Source organism: Gopherus evgoodei, chromosome 3, assembly GCF_007399415.2.
Source record: "Gopherus evgoodei ecotype Sinaloan lineage chromosome 3, rGopEvg1_v1.p, whole genome shotgun sequence".
Taxonomy (NCBI): Eukaryota; Metazoa; Chordata; order Testudines; family Testudinidae; genus Gopherus; species Gopherus evgoodei.
Genome location: NC_044324.1, coordinates 212,242,799 through 212,265,407, shown reverse-complemented (window position 1 = coordinate 212,265,407; position 22,609 = coordinate 212,242,799). Strand labels below are relative to the sequence as shown.

General features: G+C 39.1%; 1 protein-coding gene across 9 annotated transcripts in view; it reads right to left on the bottom strand.

Annotated features, from left to right (window-relative positions):
- Positions 1–8,053: 8,053 nt before the first annotated feature.
- Positions 8,054–22,609, bottom strand: part of ESF1 (ESF1 nucleolar pre-rRNA processing protein homolog) — a 62,192-nt gene continuing 47,636 nt past the window's right edge. For 8 of the 9 annotated variants that reach the window (XM_030557978.1, XM_030557979.1, XM_030557980.1 and 5 more), the window contains 3 exons: positions 14,311–14,387; positions 9,929–10,072; positions 8,054–8,835 (listed from right to left, as the gene is read on the bottom strand). In XM_030557978.1, the coding sequence (XP_030413838.1) occupies positions 8,542–8,835; positions 9,929–10,072; positions 14,311–14,387 (515 nt within the window). In that variant the 3' untranslated portion in view covers positions 8,054–8,541. Of the gene's footprint in view, positions 8,836–9,928; positions 10,073–14,310; positions 14,388–21,923; positions 22,083–22,609 lie in introns of those variants that run through there. The other variant, XM_030557981.1, reaches the window with a different exon arrangement.

Here is a 22,609-nt window from a genome sequence, read left to right as displayed (position 1 = left end):
CTCTTCCTATAGGAAAAAGCCCATGGTTGCATAGCACTGTAGGATAAGAATGGCTGCCCTGTTCCACTGCATAGGAGAGTGCATTCCAGTGGCAGGTAAAGTGATCCCTGCACATACACCAATGGAAGTGTTTTGGGATCCTGTTAGAGGGCAGATGCTAAATAAATAGAAAGGCTTGTTATACTTCAAGTGAAGGAAGTGCTAGGAAGACTGATGTTAAAACCCAGGCCCAGATCCCATCGTAAATCCTGAAGTGAGGAGACTCTTGGGAAGGAAATCTCAGGCAAGGGGCCCTGGCATGGATCCATCCTATGTCATCTTATTGGCAGGGGAAATTTTGTACCTCCCATGGAAGGACTGTGGGACCTGCTGCCAAGCCGGGATACAGTTCTCCCTGGATCCTTTGAAGGCCAGAATCTTCCCTGAAGGCCTGGCCTCTGTACCTTTTTTGGTTTCCTGGCAGCGAAGTTCAAATGGACCCGCAACTCGTACTGCAGCTGCTCCAAACTGAAGTTGGAGTGGGGGAAGGGTATGTGGGAATAAAACAACACAAACCAGCACAGTCTTATCATCAACTCCTAAGATTGTCAGGGCCAACTGGGGAAGCTGTGCATTTCCCCAGCCCTCCCCCTACTTCACCCATTCTTCTCCTAGAATTGACTGTCTCAGCAAAGTACTTAAACATGTGAGCAGTCCCACTGTTTTAAAGTTAAGCATATCTATGCTTACGTACTTTGCTAGACTTGAGGTAGAGTGCTCAGAACCAGGCAGGATTGAGCCACTAGTATGAATCCTTGAATCCAGAAAGAGGCAGCTGAACATCCTTTCTCCTTCTGCACAGGAGGGTAGAGTGTCACACATAAGGGGGGTCCTCCATTGCCAGATGAATGAAACCATCTAGCCCTGGTTGAAATTAGTAACAATTCCAAACAATTTCAGGAAGTGGCCAAAGTAAGCAATTGGACTAGAAGAGATTTCTAGCAATGCAGGAAAAAGTGCCTCATCCTTGTGTTTGAAAGTAGGTGCATTAATTCGAGTCTAGCAATAAGACAAATACTTTCTGACACATGCTATTACATCAGCTAATAGCCAGTTAGTCTGCTTGCTTTTCCAGTACATTTGTGAAGGAAAAATAAAATTTTTCAAGATGTGACTTCAGGTTCTCATTTGTTATCATGCTACAGAAGTACTGGAATAAGACTCAACATTGGCCTCTCACCCACCCTACAGAGTGAAAATGCATTAAATTAAAACTTTGGGTCTCTAGATGCGGTCCAAATCTTTAAGGAGGTCTTTATTATTATTACACTGTTGAAGCTCAAAATGTAGTTGTAACCACATCCTATCCACTGATTAACAACCATGGCTGTTTTTGTTTATAGCAATTTTTTAATATTTGTAAAAACGTGCTATATTTACAGTTTTGCAAACTGGTGTATTGTACATCCACAAAACAGATGCTAGGAGCATAGACAGAGGCCACGCTACCCCAGCGATACGCTTTCCATACTCCCATGGAAGAACTATGGCAAAGACTGAATGTATTGACTCGCCCGTTGACTTAATTACTCCAGTCCACATGAATGGCGGTAGCTACTTCAGCGGGAGAAGGTATCCTACCACTATAGCACTGTCAACACTGGCACTTAGATCGGTGTAACTTTTGTTGTTCACGGGAGTGGCTTATCATCACTCCCCTGAGAGACATATGGATATAAGCTATAGTGTATACATGGTCTAAAATAGGTACAGCACCTCACAGATGTAACTCTCAATGACTAGAGTTTGCAAATAACTATTGATATTGTAGGCTGCTGCACATTAGTTTGTATTGCTTTCATCTATAATCCAGTGGCATGGGCTAGGAAATGGTCTTTAGCTAACTTAATGAAGAATGTTTTGTTCAAAAATTTCACTCAAAACTGAATTCCATGGCTACTTTCTCTCTTGGATAATTAGCAAAACTTTCTCAAAACTCAAGAGGGTAGGTCACCCTCAACAAAGGAGGGATTTCAGGGATTTAAATGGTGGACTGAGACCAAATGACTTCCAGGCAAAATACATCAAAACAAAAATCTCTAATATAAGACAGTCTGAGAACTTGAATATTCAAGCAAAGCAAATAACATGTATCGGACTGGAAACTGAATACAGCATCATTTACACCAGACATTGCTATTTGGTATGGCAAATCTCTCTGGGAAGGTTCCATGTAAATGCAGCTGCAAAATACAATCAACCATTTTTAAACCCATACCTATCCCTTTTCAAGTTTCTATTTATACATTTTTGTCTACCTTGTCTTATTCTGGCTGTTCAATACAGGCTAGGCTTCCTTGCCATCTCTGGACACAAGTCCAAAAACAAGAACAGAATAATATGGTTCAAAATAGCTTACCCCAGAACTACTACTTCCAAAGAGGAAAGCCAATATGTCTATATGCGCATGTGATACAACATACAATTTGATGTCAGCTCCATCAGCACTGCTGACCTTTTAATTTGTTTTCTCAAATCTTTTTAAACCTTTCCTTTATAATAGTTCTGCTGGAGAACTAAGCGGATGGAATGTTTGCTGTTCTGTCTATCTTAGGGCTTCGTACTGCGGCCCATCACCGTAGTAACTGGGCACATTTCATGTAAGATCAGCAACAAGACGTCCCTAGTGAACTTCATGCAGTGTCTGGCACTTCTCCCCTTTCCAAGTTTTTGCTTGGGATAGGGCTTTTTTTGGTTAGATTTTATTAATTCTCATCCTCTTTTTTGAGGGGGATGTTAGGGATTTACTGTTTAAAGAGGGTTTTGGTGGTTTGAGTATCATTTTGATGGTTTAAAGGCTTTTTTTGAAGAGGAAGGTTACAGTGTTTCTTAAAGATGGTCAGACTCTGGATTTGCCTGATCTCTGGAAATTGGTTGCAGAGCTGAAGCCCTTGGAAATGCTTTGCCCTATACTCTGAAACCCTTCATCCTAAGCTTTACCATCTGCATTGTCCTGGAGGAGAACAGCAGTTGCAATAATTGATAGATCAAAATTCTGTCTCTGATGTAACTAGGGCTTAATCCATTCATTAAATTGCTTTGAAAACGAGGACCAAGGCTTTAAACATGCACAGGAACCTGACTGGGAGCCAGTACACGGATCTGAACATAGGCCTGAGGTGCTCATAGACACCTAAGTCATGGAGAAAGCAAACAGTCACATTCTGTACCAGATGGACCCTGTTTGCACCATCTCCACATTCAGCTTCAGATACAGTGAATTACAGTAATCCAGCCTGGAGGTAACAAATACATATAGCCAGGTCTTCATCTGGGCAGAAGGGGCTAAATTTTCTAGCAAGCTGGAGGTGACAAAAGGCATTTTTAGAAACTGATACTACCTGGTCATCCAGGATTAATGCATGAAGTGAAAAAGAATCTTTAAAAGTTTCACATCACTTTGATGAATGGAGGATGTGCCCCTTTGAAAGGTAGAGACAACGTCTCAGCTAATTCTTCGTAATATTTCCCCTTTCCAACCAGCATCACTTCTGTTTTGCCTGGGTTCAGTTTGAGCCAGCTGCTCTTCATCCAAAAGCTGGTGTTCTTGCAGGCATTCTGACATCTTACAAGCACTAGTGGTTGTGTCAGTTAAATATATATAGTTATATATATTTCATCAGCAGCAGCATGCTGTTGGCAGCTGAGTCCATGGCATCTCACTCTCTCACCCAGTCATCCCATGTAGATATTGAAGAGGAGAGAGGTATGAATCCCTATGGGATTCTCGGGATGAAGGTGGTCAGGGATCCACAGGATGTGGTATACCCCAGATTTTAGAGTCCCCAGGCAATGCTTTCAAAACAGAGTAGAGTTTATTAGTTACCTGGAACACAGCATTTGAAGTCCTGAAGTTAACATAGAGAAATAAATGTTAAGACATAATCCACCTGGCCAAGCCAGTGCCATCCATCAGCATCCATCAGTCATGCTGCTCTGGACTGTATTTCAGGTTCCCTTTTTCAGTCCCCAGTGAGCACTGTCAACTCTCTTCCAAAAAACAATTACTTCCAGTCCTTTGGCTTCAGACAGAGCCACAATGAATTTACCTATCCTGCTGGTTGGAGCTTGTCACTGTTAAGGGCTGGTTGTTCAGTCATTGGGGGTTTTCATTGGCTCTCTGGATCCTCCGTTGCTTGGAGTTTGTTTCAACCAGTTCTTTAATGACATGTTCATTCCATCCAGACAGCCAGGTGACACACATACCTCATATCTTCTGTTCTGTCCCAAGAGCAGACTTAGCCCTCTCTCTCCCACCGTACTGGGTAGCAATGCAAAGTACAGAGGCAAAATGAAGTACAAATAAAATTCATAAAGTTATTACAGAGAATTCTCACTTTGTCACAAGGGTCTTCAGAGAGGAGGAATCATTCTGAGTTCTGCTGGAGAGAAATGACTGGAGCCAGCGTAGTGCCTGGCCATCTATTCAGGTTATCAGTATCTTGCAGTCCACTGTGCCAAAGGCCAGTAGTATGAGCATGGACATCTTGTCGGTATCCATGGCCATGAGATCATTTTGTAGTACCATTAGAGTTGTGCCTGTTCTGTGCCCTGGTCTGAACCCTGATTATGAGGCATCCAGGTTGCTGGCTGATGTCACATTGTTGGCGTTTGGTGATTACTATCTTCTCAATTATTTTGGCCAGGAATATGAAGCTGGGGACAAGATGGTGGTCAGAGAGGACTTCACAGTCAAATGAAATTAAATAAATTGTCATTTTCATTTCTGATTTGACTGTTAGGCACATTTTTAAAACATCAGGAACAGGGTAACATTTTTAAGAGCCCTGTAACTCAAACAGCTTTCTTTTAAAATTTTCCTACACCCAGACCTCACTCAAAATAAAGAGAGAAAATGGAAATGAAAATAGAGCTTAGAATGGAAGAAGCCTTCTTAAATTTTAACTGAGTCCCTACCAAGCAACTTCTTCAGTAATTTCCAGCATAGTGGGAGTGCATACTATTTTATTAACAAACCTATACACATAAGCAGAATCCATAGGAACCCAAAATAGCTCAGTGTCACAAAATTATCTGAATAAAAAGCATAAAAATCCATGTTTTCCCACAATTAATATGAGACGCTTAGTTTTCCTAGCCATAATATATGCAGGTATCAGTTGAACATGTTTTACAGATATATTTACAATTTTTAAGGAAGTTTGACACCTACCAGTGCCATCAATCACAATAATAAAATAGCAATTCATATTTCTTACATATACCAAATACTTTTGTCTGTATTTTCAGAAAAAAAATTAAATGCACAAAAATGCTGGAATGATCCTGTCAGTGCATTGTTTCTGTACTGTTTTGGATGGTCCTGCAGTTTCAGTCTCATTTTCATTTCTTTTCAGTCAGTTTGTTTAGCCCTTTTCATGTGTTCTACAATTATCCGCCTTCTAACGTAATCTATAGCCTTGCTGCATACAGTGCAAAACAGCACATTGCACAATGTAAAAGTTGTCCATGCCAAACTCAATGACATGGTCTTTAGGAGTGATTTTTAACATTTTCAGTAGCTTTTCACAACCTTAATTACTCACATCTGGAGGCTGAAGAGACAATTGAGATGCATTAAAACACAAACCTCTATATACCGTTGAATAACCGCTATATGTGGAAGCAGCTTATTGGAGTATTATTTAGCAATGTAAATTTAAAGCGCATTCAGGAATCAACCACAAGAGGGGGAGATTGCATGTACTGAATAAGCGACACTGGTACTTTCAGTACAATTTAGTTAATATATATTTTTATTTTTTCCACAAAATATGAAACCAAAGATTTTCTGTAAAAATGCAAATGGATTTCAGGATCCCTGCTAAAAATTTAAATTGGAGCCACAATTCTTATGCACTTCATTGACCCTATTACACATTCAATTGCCATGCACTTATCCAGCTGCACAGACCTTAAAAAACCCTGAGATCTACTCCCTGTACATCCAAGCTTCTCCCCCTTCAGCTTAGTGGTAGAACATTTTCCTGAACTGGGTGAGGGACATTCCTTGAAGACTGAACACTCAGTACTTGCTTCAGGCGTTGAATTTATAACTCTCCCTTATGTGATCAATCTTTTCACAGCACCAGCATTTAGTTAAACTGCTAACTTCCCCCCCACCCCCCATTGCTATTCTTTCATTTTACAACTCGATAACTTCTTGGACAGAAAGATTATGAATCAATTTAGAATCCCTCTTTTCCATCGTGCATATTAGATATGGATTTCTACTTAGCGCACTCACGGCTGATAGCTGCTAAATGAAGAAGCTACCTCTTCTGCTGGGCTGCTGCGTGAGTCTGCACTTTCTGCAGGAAATTGTACTATAAGTTGCCCTGTTTCCTTTTGTTTCGTTTGAATCTATGTCCAAGCTGAACATCAGTAAATTGGTCCATGGTGTACACTGAAGTCCTCAGTTCTGGTGGGGTTTATTTCTCTTTGCTCATGGCAGGTAGCTGAGCCTGGGCTAGCTCAGATGTATACCATGTATCAAGAGCTTGTTTGCACTGGGTAAGTTCTGTAGCACCACCTGAGCTGGTTAACGGGTCATGGTCTATTAATTTGTCCAACCATTCAGTTGAGCTATTTTAGAAGTGAATCTGGAGGCTTTCCAGTAAAGCTGCACAAGTGATCAATAAAATGTAATTTTGGCTCTTCACTTCCAGAACTCCTTTATACAAACTCTCTTGTGAAATCACCTGTTTCTATTTCCACATTACATTTCTCACTGTACTCTTCAGTTTTTACCACTAATTACCTGCAATTGAGTATGTGGTTTCTCTCATTTTCTTGATCTGTCTGCATCAAACTGGTTTTGCTAAAAGTTAATATTTTGACATTGAAGGACCATCTGCTCCAGTGAACATCCATCTGTATTTACTTCATGTGTGCAAGACATTTTGATTGGTTGACTGCTTTTAATGGTTGGTGTAGTGAAATTTTACTTGCATACCAGTTTCTTTTATTAGATATATGGTTAAAATATTTTCGTTGGAGGATTTTTTTGGGACACATTAACCGTTCCGACAAACTAATTTCGTAAACAGGTTCAGACTGTATTCTTTTGGTATGTTTATCTTTATACATTGCATAGTGTCAAGTAGCAGGTGCAGCAATTGACTATTTCCATGCACTTACCTCCTTTAGAGTACACTGCTGGTGGGGTTTTTTTCCAGACAACCTGTAACATTTTATCAACCAGTTCTGCTACTAAATTTACTGTCACTGGGCCTTCTCAAGCAGCTTCATAACAAGAGTGCAACATTCCTGGCTGCACTATTCAGGGTTCTCGTGCCCAAGCAAAGAGTTAGATAAATACACCAGTAGCTTACAGAAATAGAGCTGCTTCGGGAGGTAGCAGCTCATGAGCTTGTTCACAATTACTGAAATGTCTCCAGCCCCACAGTTCTGACGAGTGCTTTGTCTTATCTCTGACAAAGTTTAACTGGCTGCATTTTTATCAGAGTTGATGCAGCAAAGAGAACTAGAGGAGGATGACATACTGGATGAAATGAGTCCACCCTTCTGAAAAACAGGCCATTTGTGCTACTCTTCTATCACACATTTTTCCACTGTTCCACTAGGGGTAGCACTAACATAGCCCTGCTCTGGTATTTTTAACTGTGTCAGATAGGTCTGTTTTGGACATCTTGTCTACACGAGCACTCCTAGCATTGCAACTATTAGTGGAGTTACACTAACAGCAATGCAACTCTGGGAGAAATTTAAGAAAATGCCTAATATAGATACAAGCTTATTTAGGTGACGAAAAATGGATTTTGATACCTAACTTTGGGCATTCAAGTTTGACCTTAATTGTTTCATCTTCCCTGTTGTAAATGAGAATCTCTCCTAAATCAGAGAATTTCACTAAATGTTTCTGAAGTGCACTGGAATCTTTAGAAGATTATAGAAGTGAAAAGGATTAATGAACTACAATATATTTTTATTCATTATTTCACAAGTTATCCACATAGCTCTTGACTAAGAAATAAAATTCATCCAACCCATCTCCACTTTCAGTTATATTAAAATTATCTTCATCAGTAACATTGTATTTACAGACTCATGGAGTATTAAAAACACCATTATGAAATTCCAAAGTTTTTTTAAAATCTAAAAATCATATCAGGACCTGAAGTCACAAACACTCATTTATAAAGTGTCCATTACTACAACGAAAGAAGTTCTTTGCAGCCATCTTTAACATTTCTATTAGTTTTAACTGAAATGGTGTTATGAAATCAACAACTTAGGTAAATTAATTTTGTTAAATATGTTGCTGTTTGTGAACTATTTTACAAATATACTATTCCGAGGAGGTATTTGTGGGAGGGGAAAAGATAGTATTGCAAGCCGTTGTCTACAGTTCATCCCCAAGCCCCAACACTGGCACTGATTCTTCCCAGTTTATGGGATTCAACATCCATAAAGTTCTTACGAATTTTGCCATTTTGTAATGAGTACAGACTGGACTGAGGAAAGCCAAACAATTGGACATTATTTTATTTTCAGTTTCTTTCTGGCTTGAAATTCTTCTGTTTTATTTTTGACAGATTTTATTAGCATTGATAAAGCAGGATCTACAGCTTTCTTAGTGATGTTTTCCTTCTTTCCAATCTCATTCTCCTGTATCTGCTTTGCAAGATTCTGTTGCTTTTGTTCTCTTTGGCGAGCTTTCTCCTCCAAAAATTTTTCCACTGCTTTTGTCTTTTTGAAGTTTGGATCACAAGGGTCCAAATTAAACAAGTGGGAAGTATACAGTGCTTGAAACCTTGTATCAGCAACGTTCACCTGAAGACAGAAAAGAGAACCTATTTCGGTTAACCATTCTACCAATGAAAAATAATATTGAGAAACAGGACAGAAAATGTAATATACCAGAAAATATTGCAATCATATTTAAATGACAGACTGTGTACAAGATATGGGCAACACTAATTGCTTAAGTCAGATCTTACTTAAGCTGGAACCGAAACTTTAATATTTTAATTTCAAATGGTAGTTCTCAGAATTTGGTCAGGCTGATTAAATTAAACTACATATTCAAGGAGGTTGAATTTCACTTAAGTGTGGGGGATTCCTCTGTCCTTTGCATTGTGTGCAAGGTGGTATGGGAGAGTCAACAACATACAGGAGACACACCTGTGTAAAACCTGTATATCACAAAAGGTGGCCCAACGAAGACATTCCTTGTTGGATAAGAATAAGCGAGTAGGGAAAGAAGTCAGTGCAGACAGGCCATGGGAAGGGCAATAATCAATATTCCAGCCAACAGATTGCATGTGATCTTGAAGAGTGAATTCTGTCTCCTTAAATCCCTATACATAGTCTGGTTTTGCTCCCTTTGTTAGGGAAATATTGCTTGTAATCTATGCCATATAAAGTGCACCCAGGTCCTATGGTGACAGGCACATGTACATGTCGGTAACAAACATTCAAAAGCAACATGGACTGATTAAAGTTGTATCCTTGTTTGATCCCAGTATTAGAATACCAGCCTTTTCCTGGTACTATAAAGAGGTTTATATTGAATTGCACTGTTAAAATGTTGTCAAACCATATTACTGAGGTACAATTCTTACATCAGAATTCCAATCCACTCCTTTTGAAAAAGTAGAGATACTACACCTGTACCCCGATATAATGCGACCCAATATAACACAAATTTGGATATAATGCGGTAAAGCAGTGCTCGGGGGGGGGGGGGGGAAGGGGCGAGGAGAAGGAAAGGGGGGAAGCTGTGCACTCCGGTGGATCAAAGCAAGTTCGATATAACATGGTTTCACCTATAACGCGGTAAGATTTTTTGGCTCAAGGACAGTGTTATATCAGGGTAGAGGTGTATTAAATTCTATTACATTTCAATACTAGGAATTTGTATTACCTGAAAGTCATCTTCTAACAACTCCTTCTTTTTCATTAGTTGTTTCTTTTTCGTCTTGCTCAGATTCTGTTGTTTTACAATCTTCTCATAGTTAAAATGTCTTCTGTCATCCTCATCATCCATCATAAGCAGTGCCATTTCAGCCTGTTACAATGAGAAGAGCCTATTTACATAACATCTTTTTGTGGGGGTATGGAATACACATGTTCCTTCTGAAACATGAGCACTCAAGATTTCCAAGCTCCAGGGGAACAGTTGTCATTTGTAAACAGATTGCAAGCAATTATAAAACATAGTAATGTTTATTATAAAATTAAATGTGACTTCTAAAACATTTAGAGAACTGATGAGGAGGAAAACTTCAGCACTATTCAGTAAGTGTTATACTCAGTAGTACAGCACAGCAGGTAAAGGTTTTATTCTCATTTCCACAAGGCTGTTAGATCTATATTCAATGTAGTCTCTTTGTAGGATTGTGACATGGGCTACATTCCACAACCATCTGTGCTTACCTTAAAGCATTTTACTTGTTTTTAAACTCTCATATAGCTGGGTTTTATTTTTAAATAAAGAACAACCCAAAAAGGTTTCTCTCTAATTAAATATAATAATTGTCACTCATTTTCACAGTGACCATATGGTTAAACATTCCCCTTACAAGAGTTCAGAGACTTATGTGATCTCAACACTGACATTTATAACATAGAAATGAAAAAAGTTTCAAGACAATTCTTATCTTATGAAAGATAGTTTTTACTTGTGAAAAACCAGATGTTTAAATAAAAAGAAGAAATTAAGTTTGGGGCGCACACTAACAAAAACAAAGAAATTCTGTGATTAAAGTGGATACTTTAAACTCCATTCACACTGATGAGAAATAAGAACCCGATGCTAGGGCATGAATTCAGGACAATGCTAAATAACTTTGAATAGTCTAACTTAGCTATTTCTACAAATGGGAAACAACTATTTAAGCATAACATTAGTTAAAAAAAAAGAAAAAAGAAAAATTAACTTTTACTGGAGTGGAATAACTAAGCCTTTAGGGAAGGAAATTATCAGACATTTTTCGTTTCTGCTAGCAGTATGTCTCACAGTTCTTGACATCTGGGTCAGGATGGATTAAAAAAAACAAATCAATGATTTATTTTTTGGGGAAAAAATGGTAAAAAAGCAGGTTTTTATTTAAATCAGATTTTTTCTTAAGTTACAAGTTTTCCTCATAAAAATAAACCTGATTAAAATGAAATCAGAATGTAATACAAAATACGTTAAGGCCTAAGCTTATTACAGTCTCTTAAAACATTTAAATAAATATGCTGAATCCATGAGCCACTATCAAAAACTTTAGTTAAAGGCTGCTTTTTTATATAAAGAAAAACAAGGGGAAAACATCTAGCTTTGAAGTAAAGCTTCAGAATTATAGAACAATAGGTCTTGTACTTATGTTAAGGCCGTGATTCCCTGGGAAATCTGGGGGCTGTACTACGGGATGCAAGAGACTGGCAAAGTTCTCATAGGCATTGGGACCCACCCTCTGATTTCATGAGACACCATCATGCATCTCATTAGGATTATCCACTGAGCCCACTCGGGCATAATCCTATTGTATAGTGGTTCACTTTTCAAATTATGAATGTTTATGATTTCACCCATCATTCACTATTTTCTAACATACTAAAAATGTACAGTTAATACGAATTTGAAAATATTCAACTATATAATTGCTTAAATAAATGTGTATAATTACAGCGTACCCTCCTAGGTAGCAGAAAAGATACCAAATCTAGTTTAAAGGCTCTGTTTAGTTGTAAATTAACATGTTTTAGTGGGTATATCAACCAGCAAGAATGCATCTCTCTTTAGAAAAAAAAAAGTAAATTGAATACTATTAAAATCGATTATTTAAATTGAAGATTTCCACTTGGTGTTTTAAATTGCTTTGATTCAAATTAGGGCTGTCAATTAATTGCAGTTAACTCATGCAATTAACACAAAGAATTAATCTCAATTAATCACACTATTAAATAATGGAATACCAACTGAAATTTATTAAATATTTTTGGATGTTTTTCTACATTTTCAAATATATAGATTTAAATTACAACACAGAATACAAAGTGTACAGTTCTCACTTTATATTATTTTTATTACAAATATTGCACTGTAAAAACTATAAGAAATAGTATTTTTCAATTCGCCTCATACAAGTACTGTACAGTGATCTCTATCATGAAAGTGCAACTTACAAATGTAGATTTTTTTTTGTACCTAACTGCACACAAAAACAAAACAATGTAAAACTTTAGAGCCTACAAGTCCACTCAGTCCTACTTCTTGTTCAGCCAATCGCTAAGTTTGTTGATATTTACGGGAGATACTGCTGTCTGCTTCTTATTTACAATGTCACCTGAAAGGGAGAACAGGTGTTCACATGGCACTTTTGTAACTGGTGTTGTAAGGTACTTCCATGCCAGATGTGCTAAAACTTCGTATGCTCCTTCATGCTTCAGCCACCATTCCAGAGGGCATGCTTCCAGGCTGATGATGCTCGTTAAAAAAATAATGCATTAATTAAATTTCTGACTGAACTCCTTGGGGGAGAATTGTATGTCTCCTGTTCTGTTTTACCTGCATTCTGCCATATATTTCATGTACGAGCAGTCTCGGATGATGACCCAGCACATGTTCGTTTTAAGAATGCTTTCACTGCAGATTTGACAAAACGTAAAGAAGATACCAATGTGAGATTTCTAAAAATAGTTACAGCACTAGACCCAAGGTTTAAGAATCCAAAGTGCCATCCAAAATCTGAGAGGGACGAGGTGTGGAGCATGCTTTCAGAAGTCTTAAAAGATCAACACTCATGTGGAAACTACAGAACCTATACCACCAAAAAGGAAAAATCAACCTGCTGGAGGCATGTGAGTCAGATGATGAAAATGAACATGTGTCAGTCTGCTCTGGATCGTTATCGAGCAGAACCTGCCATCAGCATGGACACATGTCCTCTGGAATGGTGGTCAAAGCATGAAAGGACATATGAATCTTTAGTGCATCTGACATGTAAATATCTTGCGACACCAGCTACAACAGTGCCATGCGAACACCTGTTCTCACTTTCAGGTGACACTGTAAACAAGAAGCAGTCAACATTATCTTCTGCAAATGTAAACAAACTTGTTTGTCTGAGCGATTGGCTGAACAAGGAGGAGGACTGAGTGGTCTTGTAGGCTCTAAAGCAGTGCTTCTCAAAGTCGGGCCACCACTTGTTCGGGGAAAGCACCTGGCGGTCCAGCCGGTTTGTTTACCTGCCATGTCCACAGGTTTGGCCAATTGCGGCTCCCATTGGCCGCGTTTCGCCGCTCCAGGCCAATGGGGTCTGCGGGAAGTGGCGCAGGTTGAGGGATGTGCTGGCCGCCCTTCCTACAGCCCCCATTGGCTGGGAGCAGCGAATCGCAGCCAGTGGGAGCCGCGATTGGCTGAACCTGCAGACGTGGCAGGTAAACAAATCGGCCTGGACTGCTAGGGGCTTTCCCTGAACAAGCGGCGGCCCGACTTTGAGAAGCACTGCTCTAAAGTTTTAGATTGTTCTACCTTTGAATGCAGGTTTTTTCCGTACATAATTCAACATTTGTCAGTTCAACTTTCATGATAAAGAGATTACATTACAGTACTTGTGTTAGGTGAACTGAAAAATACTATTTCTGGTGGTTTTTACAGTGCAGATATTTGTAATAAAAAATAAATATAAAGTGAACACTGTAAGCATCCAAAAATATTTAAACAATAATAGAATAGCATTTATTTAACAGTGCGATAAATATTTTTTTAATCGATTGACAGCCCTAATGTAAATCAATCTACCTTAGTCTGGGCTGCTCTTTTCTCTGCAGCTCACAGAGGCAGCGATTTTATATTTACTTTCAGATCATGGATAAAAGCATTGAATACCTTTGGGCCTAATACTCATGCCTGCTGAACTCCACAAGAAACATCCCTGTTTGATGGGGATTCCACATGGACAATTTTTTGATACCTGTCAGTTAGCCAGTTCTTAATCCATTTAATGCATGCTTTACTGATACTTTACAGTGCCAATTTTCTATTCAGAATACTTTGCAACACTCAAACACTTTAAAAAAAAGTCTATTACATTTATAGAATTTCCTTTATCAACCAAATTTGTAATCTCAAAGAATAAAATGAGCATTGTTTGGAAAAACCTATTTTCCATAGAAACATGCTGACTGGCATTAATTATATTCCTATCAACAGAGCAGTCCTACTGAACCCACCAGTACTACTCACATGCAATGAATTCACAAGTATTTAAAGGACTGAGACCTATGTATTGCTTAATGCTTTAACACAAAAATTACCTCGTGCTTTTCTGTCTCTGCGTCTTTTTCTGGGGCACTTTCTTTTGTCTTGAATTTCTTTGATATTTTCTTTAAACCTGATCACACAACAAATAAATGAGTATTAATTCCTAAGTATGCATGAGACTAATTCTTATAGCTACAGTATATGAAAGTGTGTCTCAGTCAGCTGAAATTGATATTTCAATTTCAGGTAATAAAAGAAAAGCTTGAAAAAATAAGAAATCAGCTATGGTTAAGATCTAGCAAGGATTTTTACAGAGAACAATATTCACTCAGTCTATTGAGTGAATATCAGCACTCAGCCTGGCAGAAGTGATGGTAGGAAGACAAAAAAAGGAGGCGTGTGCTACAACTTTTTCTTCCTTCTTGCAAAAAGCAGGTGAGAGAACCACTAGTGGGGCACAGTCAGTTACACAAAGCCACTCGCTGTTCAAATTTGACACACATTATAAATCCAAAGAGAAATGAGTTTATGCTCTATACAAGTAACTGAATTCACACACATTCTCTAAAATGTTCATTCCTTCCACTTAACTTCCAGTATGGAATGGGACAATATAACAAATAGCTTAAAAAAAGAAAAATAGTTTAAACTTATGTTTTCCTAATCTGTCCATTGACAGTACTGGCAGCTGAACCAGAGTGTAGCCTTGTTGAAGTCAAGATAAAAGGCTATGTGGGGAAAAAAAAAAAAAAAAAAAAAAAAAAAAACAAGAAAATTGAAATTATTCCCCAAATTTATAGACAAGCAGTAAAAGTTATGCATGAAAAACGAACATTTGAAGGAAAGATTATCGCAGAACAAAAGGGGACCAAAATATTGTTGGGCTAATTTAAGCTCTTCTTAAATGATGTTACTCTGATGAAGTTTTCTTTACTCCTGTGCATACACTGATCCTTATACTAATAATGAATATTAATAGTAGGAAACAGAAGCCCACAATAATCAATTATTATGGAGAATCCTATTTACAAATACTATGCAATCAAATTTCTCTCTCAAGAAAGATTCAAGACCTACAATATTATGAAGTAGAAGGAGAAATGGAAAGCTGCCTGGATTAACTCATGCTCTCTGACCTTTGATGAACCCATTTCCAGTAATACATTACAATCCTTTGGGGGTATTCTTAAGGAACATATTTAGATCCATTCTGTTAAGCCGGATTTCCAGAAAAGAGACTCGAAATACAAACAGGCCAAAAAAAAAAGTCTAGTTAAAGTTAATTTGCTAATTATGCTATGCAACAGGACACAGAATCTCTTGAAGAGTCCTTGAAATATTTTAAGTAATTTCCTTTTTAAAAAACTTCTCTCAACTGATTCCAAACAGCTTGCAGAGCTTGGATGCGTTTCTTAGAAAGTTTTTTGGGAAAAAACAAAACAAAACAAAAAACATACCACCACAAAATCCTGGCTGCCAATAAGAAGAACAAAGATGTACAACATCAGTTGCTCATCAAGTCCTAAATTACTGATTCAGTATCTTCAGGGAACCGTTCAGAGCAGAGCACGTTCAAGCCCATCAGAGGGCCCCTATTCTGTAGGTGTTTGTTCTTCCTTCTCCACATATTATTCAGTTCTATGTTGTACATATAGAATTGAACAAGTTTGAAACCTTCCCCAAAATGGCTACATCAGGGATGCAAGAACTAACAGACCTGGGGAGACTGAGAAGAGATATGTACAAGGAGGCTGAAAAAAAGACAATCATAGGCAGGGCCCTACAAAATTCACGGCCATGCAAAACATGTCACGGACCGTGAAATCTGGTCTGCCCCCCATGAAATCTGGTGTTAGGTGTGCTTTTACCCTATACTACACACATTTCATGGGAGAGAGAAGCATTTCTCAAAGTGGGGGTCCTGACCCAAAAAGAGAGCTGCGGGGGGGGCACCAGGTTATTTGGGGAGGGGGCGGTATTGCCATCGTTACTTCTGCACTGCCTTTAGAGCTGGGTGGCTGGAGAGTGGCACCAAGTTGGCTGGGTGCCTAGCTCTGAAAGCAGTGCCCCACTAGCAGCCAGAAGTAAGCATGGCATGGTATTGCCACCCTTACTTCTGCACTGCTGTCTGCAGAGCTGGGCCCTCAGTCAGCAGCCGCCATTCTCTGGCCGCCCAGCTCTGAAGGCAGCAGTGCAGAAGTAAGGGTGGAGTGGTATGGTGGTATGGTATTCCCCAGCCACCCAACTCCTTTTTGGGTCAGGAATCCTACAATTAAAACACTATGAAATTTCAGATTTAAATAGCTGAAATCATAAAATTTACAATTTTAAAAACCCTATGACTGTGAAATTGACCAAAATGGACCATGAATTTGGTACGGCCCTACTCATAGGGGGTGGCAGGAGGGAACAGAGAGGAAGACCTACCAGAAGCAAAGCATATTGTTGTTGTTATTTATTGTTATTACCATAGCACCTAAATGCCCTAGAGGTCCAGGATCCCATTGTGCTAGGTGCTGTACAAACACAGGTTCACTGATGTGGGGCATTCCCAATTCTTACCAGAGTCTCTGGGTACATGAGGCTCAGCTTGCTCACATTCACTTCTAATACAGTGTATGGAGGAAGAATAAGGAAAGTAAGTGCAGAACTAATTGCCTCCCTATGGAGGACTGATCCTAATTAGGACTGTGTTCCACCTCCCCTCCCACCCCCCACCTCGCAACTATAGGTTGTGCACCCTGTCAGAACCAACCTTGGTCTTGTAGCTTAGTGAAATTAAGACTATTTGGTTCCAAAACTGTCAGACCTTTTCTCTTTGCTGTTGACAATAAAATCATCACCACATGTAGCCTTTAAATCAGAACTGCTTTCCTAAAAAATGTGTTTTTATTCAGCCACAAATTATTGACACAATAGTGTTCATTTACCCAGTATGGAAGACTAATTCCACTTGCAGAATAGTCAGACTAGATTAATAGATTTTAAGACCAGAAGGAACTATTATATGTTCATCTAGTCGGACTTCTTGTGTAACACTTCACAGAACCTCAACCAATAATTTCTGCATAGTTTATAACTTCTGTTTGAGCTATAGGATCACCTTTAGAAAGATATCCAGCCTTGATTTAAAGACTTCTAGTGATGGAGATTCCACCACATTACAAGGTAAATTATTCCAATGGCTAATTAAACTCACTATTAGTAACATATGCTGTATTTCTAGATTGAATTTGTCTAGCTTCAGCTTCCAAGCATTGTATCTCATCATGCCTTTCTCTAGTATATTAAAAGAGCTGTTGACCATCGACAATATTTTTGCCATGTACTTGTAGATGATGCCTCAATCTTCTCTTGAAGTGCTATAAAATCCAAACGCTTACTCAGATTGTTTTGAAATTTGCTGTGCTCCTTTGCCGATCCTTACAGTCCAGGGGGTTCTCAAACTGTGGATCAGGACCCCAAAGAGGGCCACAACCCCTGGGGTCACCAGGGCTGTCTTAGAATTGCTGGGGCCCAAGACTAAAGCCAAAGCCCAAGCCTCATGGCCTGGGACCAAAGCCCAAGCCCTGGCGGTGGTGGGGCTCAGGTTACAGCCCTCTGCCTGGGGTTGAAGCCTTTTGGCTTTGGTCCTCTCCCCCTTGCCAGGGGCAGTGGGGCTTGGTTGAGCTCAGGCTTCAGTCCCCCCTCTGGGGGTCATGTAATAATTTTAATTGTCAAAAGGGGGTCACAGTGCAATGAAGTTTGCAAAACCCTGTTATAATTTATAGAAACTCCAGGAATGTTTTACTAATGGCTGCATGAGACCATTCCACATGAATGCAAGATTGAACTCCATGAAAACACAATTTTTTTTGTACACATTGTATACAGATGTTTAAGGAGCTGCTCATCCTATTCCCTTGTCTAATTTGGTGGTCTGTAACAGATTCCCAACCAGTACCCCACAGTGGGATTTATCCGGTAGAATGCTGATCCATAACTATTCCAGGTCCTATACTTCTGAATTGTTAATAAATCTAATGCAGACAGTTTCTTTGATGTAGAATGACAACCTTATTCCTTGGCTGCCCACTCTCTCTTTCCTAAAATGGAGTAATATTAAAATCCCAGTCATGTAACTCAGCCCACCAGCTTTCAGTAATACTAATTATACCAAATTCTCTTTTCATAAATGAACATTTCTAAGTCCTCCTGATTATTTCCCAGACTTCTGTCCTCTGTCACCCAGAAAACTGGAACCCTTTCTACTGAAATAGAGGTAGCCCAACCCAGATATCCTTTTCTCCCTATAGAAGATGACCCAATGTTTCACAAAACCCAAACAATCAACTATAGATCCTTTACCTAGCCAACAGTTTGATTTTAATATTTTCTACTGGCTATCTTCTCAGTTGCTGGGCAAGACAGATCTCAGGTCACCACCAATGCTCTCCTATCCTTCAGCTCCTTTGTAAGATCTTTGAAGCCTCTGATGATCTGCAAAGAATCTTCTGAAGCAGCATGCAGTGTTGTTGTAGCCATGTTGATCCCAGGATATTAGAGAGACAAGGTGGTGAGGTAATATATTTTATTGTTGGTGAGAGACAGAGAAGCTCTTGAGCATACAAAGAGCTCCTTTTCAGGTCACTGAACATTTTGGGTATGGTTGACATCCTTCTTCACATGTGTCCTGAGAGGTCCCTGTGTTTTCCTCCAGTTCTGGAATTTCAGTCTTCCAAGAGATTCTCTGTAGCTGCTGCAGAAGTACCAGAATGCGACTGGATACCTCTCCCTATGTTGAATTTCTCCTGGTTCTTTTTCCACTGGTGATCAAAGACCATCTATCCTCTCCTGCTTCTCCTTCCTTGATTGGTCACAAACTGCCAGTCCCTCTTCTCTGTTTTCCACTCTCTCCTGTTCCTTTGAAACAAAACTGTTATCTGGTTGGACCTGCAGTGGTGATAGCGAGTTGTCCAAGAACTGTCTCTCTGATACTACAGAATCAACAGCTGCCCTTCAAGACCACAAACACATGAGAAAAAGGGGCCTACTCTCTGTTGCAAACTCTTTCAAACTACCAGTAACTTCTCCTGTTCACCTCAGGAATTCACTTTACAACTGGTTTATACATTTAGCCTTGCAGGTCAGCTCATCTCCTCACTCACAGAGAAGATTAAGACGTCAAACACTGGGCCTGACTTATGGCCAAAGAGCCCCAGTCTACCAACCCTCACAGAGACACAGACTTCTCACCCTTTCTGTTTAGAGGCTTGAAAGCCCAGCCACACAGCCGTAGCAGAGACACAAATTAACATACAGACAAAAAAGCATAATTAACCAAGCCCTTTATCTCCATGCACAGGATCCACAGCTGCTAATCAAAACCTTTTAGTCTCTCCCTGTTCCTTACACAATTATAACAACCGGTTCTGGCCTTAAAAAGCTATTAACTTACACAGTTAACAGTTTGCAATTAACTAGATCCTGGGAAAAGGATTAGAATACCAAATCTGATTTTTTACCTTTGGTCACTGATTTAAGAAATCTGCTATAAAAAAAGCATACTATTTTTAATAGCCATACCCAGCTATTATTTACTGTTACCTGGCTGTATTAATTGTGCCTGCTACATAAAATTTTGCACTAAGAACAAGGCAACCACAATGCTTCATATTTCTCTCATACTTGCATGGTTTCTTGAAATCTAGGAGAACCACCATCAGCTAAATTGTCTCCTGAAATAACTTGTTCAGGTATGATAAAAAGCAGAATGCTATTAGTATAACACTAGAATTCTAACCCCCCCCACCTTTCCATTTCATACAAAACCCTCATGCAATATTACAGGCTATTCTACCATATTCATGTTAATTCTTTTTCCATACTTTTCAGCTGACATGCAATCATTGTTTCATCTCCTTCAGTAAAAAAAATTGACTACTGAAAGAATAAAAGTTAGATATTTAAATATGTTAACATCCATAAAGATTTCAGAAGTATTTTTGGCTTGCCTAATAAACAAATTCATATCTGACTGATTTTTCCATTTGCTTGAAGTTTCATAGCATTAACTTTTCCTGTCCAACTCAAACAGCAGGATACACCTAATCCTAAATGAAGCATTTAAAATTTGGTGAGCATAATTAAAAAAAAAGTCAGATTCTAAACTTTTATTAAGATTTGACTATGAATTCAGGTACAATATTCAATGCTGTAAAATAGGATTTTCACAACACCCTGAAAATATCTCCCATGTGTAGGGCTTCTCCAGTTTTTGGAAACCTTAGAGCCAACTTGGGCCTTGTCTACACTACAGAGCCTTTACCAGTATAGCTACCTCATCAGAACCTCTAGTGGAGATGTAGCGTAAGCTGACAGGAGGGCTTCTGCCGGCATAGTTACACCACCTCCCCATATGACATTAGCTAAACCGACAGAAGCACTCTTCTGTCAGCATAGTTCTGTTTACCTCAGAGGTTTTGCCAAAATAATTATGCTGGATGGGGGTGTGTGGTTTTTTCACACTCCAAGCCAACGTAGCTATGCTGGCAAAACTTTGTAGTATAGACTAAGGGCTGGTCTACATGGAAAACTAGCATCAGCATAGCTACATCTCTTAGGAGTGTGAAATATCTGTAACAATATGAATAGCTTCTTAGAGCCAGAACACTTACAGAGTTAATAATCTCAGTTGGCATAGCTACGTCTCTCAGGGGGAAATACGCACTTGAGATATGTAGATATGCTGACCTACCCCCTATTGTAGACAGTGTTAGGTCAATGGAAAAAAATTCTCCCATCAACCTAGCTAACGTGTCTTGAGGAGTTGGATTAACTATAGTGAGGAGAGAAACCTTCCTGTCACTGAAGTGAGCATCTGTACTGAAGCGCTACAGTAGCGAAGCTGTAGCCCTGCACCTATGCCACTGTGGAGTACTTTAAAACATGGCCCAGCCTCAAATACAGAAATCCATTGCTAAATTGCATCCCCACAAATTAGCTTCCACACAAACAGCAGCCTCACCCTACTTCTCAGCAAAGATTTAATACCAAAGTTCTAAAGTGATCTTTCCAATGAACAGAGCCAGGTGTATGCAGCTGCATAATAGATTTTAAAGTGCTATATAACTGAGCTTCACAATCTAAGTTTTCATTTCGAATACACCGCTACCTCGATATAACACAACCCGATATAACCCGAATTCGGATATAACACGGTAAAGCAGTGCTGGGGGGGGAGGGGCTGCACACTCCAGTGGATCAAAGCAAGTTTGATATAACACAATTTCACCTATAACACGGTAAGGTTTTCTGGCTCCCAAGGACAGTGTTATATTGAGGTAGAGGTGTATTAACTATTTAGATATTACACTTATGTCTACTTTAGCATTTTGGTGGGAATCTTTCACTACTGCACTACCACCAGCACATCTCTACCTGTGGTAGTAATGGAAAGAGTGCTAATGGAGACTGAGCACAGACATTTTTGTTACTGTTTTGATTAGCTGTCCATGTGAGACAATATGGTGGTAATACTGTGACCTTAACAGATGCAATAATGTCTTCCTGATTCTGCAGACACCTTAAAACAACACGTATGAGAGAAGTATAAACTGGTCCCATTGGTCTCATTGGAATGTTAATGCTGAAGCCCAATGACAACAATTAAACTGTCATTAACTATTTCAATAGAAACATCATGTTCATATTTATTTGTCATTGTTGTATGATACTGGAGTGGGATGCAGTAAGGCAGCTAGTTGCCATAAAGAGTTGCAGGGGCGGGAAATACGAAGTTCAGGAGCTCTTTCCCCAAACACTTGAAGTTCACTCTGCTCCTCCCCCGATCAAAAAAGGAAGAAAAGAGATGCATTAACCTCAGTACCAAAAATTAAAAATGCTTCTTTAGATATCAGAAACCCTGAGCCTCCTCCCACTCCTCTTTTGGTGCCAAAAAGACCCAATTGTCCCATATTCACATGTCCAACTTTCTCCAGACAGGTTCAATATTGTGCGATGGGTGGTCCCAGTCATTAGTTTGAATTTGAAAATGCCTACTGTACTTGAGTGCCATATAACTTATCTTGTCAATCGCAGAAATCTATTACTGAAAAGATCTTTATTGCAAGTTGCTCTGAAGCCTCAAAAACAGGTAACAATCTGAAAGTGGAATTACTAAATTAAGAGAATCAGAATTAGCCAAACATATTTTTTAAAGTATCAGAGGGGTAGCCGTGTTAGTCTGGATCTGTAAAAGCAGCAAAGAGTCCTGTGGCACCTTATAGACTAACAGATGTCTGTTAGTCTATAAGGTGCCACAGGACACTCTGCTGCTTTTACTGACATTTTTTAAATTTTACCACAGTTAAG